Source organism: Cupressus sempervirens, chromosome 2 (genome assembly GCF_028749045.1).
Source record: "Cupressus sempervirens isolate cs-2001-9-10 chromosome 2, ASM2874904v1, whole genome shotgun sequence".
NCBI lineage: Eukaryota > Viridiplantae > Streptophyta > Pinopsida > Cupressales > Cupressaceae > Cupressus > Cupressus sempervirens.
In genome coordinates, this window is record NC_143119.1 from 280,785,746 (window position 1) to 280,789,145 (window position 3,400).

Here is a 3,400-nt window from a genome sequence, read left to right on the forward strand (position 1 = left end):
ATGGAGGTGGGGGTGGAGGTGGAGGTGGAGGGGGTAGAGGTGGGGGCAAGGGCGGGGGCAGGGGTGGGTCCCTCAAATATAATCTGCATATATGTAAACAACATAAAAATTCACAAAATTACTATTTAATAAAATAAATATGAATTATGAATTATATAAATGTACATCTTTAAAACCATATCAATTTACATCTAATACATCTTTAACTACTTAAATATGAAAAAAGAGGAGATAATATAATTAAGATTAAAGAAACATTGTAGATATCATAAACATACAAAACTGTACAAAATATAGTAAACAAAACTTGCTTTAACAAATAATACGAAATTAGATATCATCTTAATATAAATAAATATATTATAAATAATTATAAATTAATATTACATAAACACTTAAAATTAAAATACATTAAATAAAAATACTAATGTTTAAATTGACACACCCAAGAGAGTAGGAAGCAAATTATTTCTATGTATTGGCATGTCCTAGAGCTCCCACTGGATAAAGATCTACAAAGGTAATCATTCCTACTCTACACTAGCTTTTATAATTAAAAGGTATATTACGATTGAATGGGGATTTGAGTAAGCCAAGTTATTTGGAATAACTTTCATACATTTTGGATGGAATTTCACTAAGATGAGGTGGAGGATTCCCAAAAAAATGTTGAATTACACACAAATGTCTTTTTCTTGCAGAGAAAGATATGTGTTGTGCATGTTAGTGCTACGTGGGGGAAAATCATGTAAATAGTTGTCCTCATCAATGAAAATTATGTTATTGCAAGAAAAAAAATCCTTTAAAACATCAAATTTAGACATGTGTTGTGCATGCTAGTGCTATGTGGGGGAAAATTATGTAAACAATTGTCCTCATCAATGAAAATTATGTTAGTGTAAGAAAAAATTCCTTTAAAACATCAAATTTCTATGTTGTTATTACTTTGTTGATCTAATGACACACTTGCTATAGAAGTTTTACTTTTGATGAAATTGATTGTTACACTAAATGATATTATTGCATTTATTTTGTGCTTGGTAAGATCTCATGATGACTTGTGTGTGAACGGCAATAGCTTTGAAAGACTATTAAGATAAAATCTAGGTTTAAATAGACTTTAAACTTACTTCCTAGACCATAATATAATATTTAATACTTAGATATACATTGTGTTCATGTATTGATTTGTATATAAATAGATTTATTTAGATAATAAATTCAATTTTACATAAATTACTCAACATTTTTAATTTATAACATGTGTAATTCATAAAATACTTTTTAATAATACTAATCTATATTATATATTCATAATTTTTTGGAATTTTTTTAACAATTTTTTTTCTTCAAGTAATTGTTTTAAAAAAAATCATTATAACTGCACTTTATTTAAAAAAAAATATTGCCATAATAAAATACAAAAAAATAATTTCAACATATTCGTTAAGAACATAGTTTAGTCAAACAACAAATAGCAATTAGAATACCATAATCTATTATAAAACTGAAATTGAAGCTAATTTTATTCAGATTTGTAAGGTGGTTTCATTTTTGACTATCCTACTAATGCACAGGGTTCAACTAGGGAGCTCGAGTTCGGTCGAGTACCGTCCCATGCACCGTGGGCGAGTTAAACTATGGAAATGAAAAAGACCATAGTTGGAGATAGTGTCTCTCCCTTGGTCCAACAGCTGGCTTTGGTAAAATACTGAGCTTGGGGAGTTTGTAGCTTCCAGAGACGCCTAACTATTTGATGGAAAGAGAAAGGCTTGAAAAGGCCAGAGCTATGTTGAAGAGGATTCAAACGACTGTTGATGTTGAGGAGGAGCTAAGTGACATTATGGAAGAAAATAAAATATCAGAGGCAGTAAAGCATCGACAGTGGAATACAATGAAGAGGAAGTACAGGTCACAGTTTGTGATAGTGGTGGCTATTCCCCTGTTCCAATGTTATATCACACAATTGGGTTGGTGATAAATGCATTTCTCGTTTCCGGTGTTGTTATAGGAGTGATTGGCACAATGGATAAAGTTCTCCCCATGTTTGGACGTCGATTCCTCTTTCTGCAAGGGGGAATACAAATGCTTGTTTCTTAAGTTTCTACGTCAATGGTTAGTGGTCACCTTTAGGAAGAATCCAGGCCACCAAATAGTTGTGGATTTCTAAAGAATGGGGCAAGTCAACGTTTTGTGGGCTGCTAAAGAATGGGGCAAGTCGAAGTTTCTAGATCAAGTTCATGTCTAGCCAAAAAGCTTTTGATTTCTTTCAAGCGACAAGAGAAGTATAAGAAATGATAAGGGATTTTGTGCAGTGGGAGAGGATTTTTGGCAGAAGTCATTGGGCATGGATTTTGATTTGAAGGTCATTTAAATCCATATCAAATGTCCGACCAGATTTCACATTGAGCTTTTATTCTCCTTTACAGGTAAAATCATGTATCTGTCTGTTTGGATGTTGCATAGAAGAAATATACTTGGCTTTTGAAACATTTACTTGGATTTAAGTTAATTATGCTTCTAGCTGATGAATTTCATATTTGAATGGTATTTCAAGTGACATGGGCCTAAGATTTCTTCAGATTTTATAGCAGGTCTTTGCTCTCTGCTCAATACGACCTTAAAAGCTTTGGCAGACAATGTGTGGCTTAGGGGCAGAGGATATATTAAATAAATATAAGAATGACATGGAATGGGTGTGTTGTACAAAAGGGCTAGGGGGTTGTCTTATAGTGATCTTAGGGCATAATTATAGGTGTTTCCCCCAATTTTTTTGTGGTTTCAAGAGGTATGCATACTATTTCTACTTAGAGTTTCTTTCAATCTTAGATTTATTTGCTCATTTCTAGTTTCTTCTAGGGTTATGTAAGTAGTATTGTTGGAGATTGGCAAGGGAGGCAAAAAGGGGTGTTGATCTTGTGAGGCCTCACCCTGACCCATCATAGCATAGTGACACTTTATTATTTTGATACTTACGACTCGAGATGTCGGGACACTATCTGATGCTTTGAACATATTATATTATTTCATGTTGTGTGATGTTTACTTTCAGATATTTGAGTTCGTCATTTAATGTTTTATGAACATGTATGTTGATGAAATAAGTAAATTCAAGATTAACACTTTGATTATGAAATTGTAATGATTAAGAATATGAGTAGGACAAGAGAAACTCTGATTGATTTGAAAGATGTATGTTTTAATTTATGTGATTCCCTGATACGTATATATATGTGCATGTGATTTTATGGGGCTACTGATGTGTACAATGTGTGTGCAGGATATTTTAGCCAAGGAAGCCGACAGAGGAACAAAATTGATTCCTATGTGCCATTCATAGAAACCTTGTTGTTCGTAACTTAATTGTATTGTGAGATGTAGGAATGTATCTTTCCGTGAT

The 3,400-nt window shown here is 32.5% G+C and overlaps 1 protein-coding gene across 1 annotated transcript; it reads left to right on the plus strand.

Moving 5' to 3' along the window:
• Window positions 1-2,100, plus strand: LOC149572145 (sugar carrier protein C-like). The gene is made up of 4 exons (XM_089815782.1): window positions 1-63; window positions 1,578-1,628; window positions 1,733-1,970; window positions 2,012-2,100. The coding sequence occupies exons 1-4, from the start codon at window positions 1-3 to the stop codon at window positions 2,098-2,100; spliced, it is 441 nt and encodes a 146-aa protein (XP_089671908.1).
• The last annotated feature ends 1,300 nt before the right edge of the window (window positions 2,101-3,400 follow it).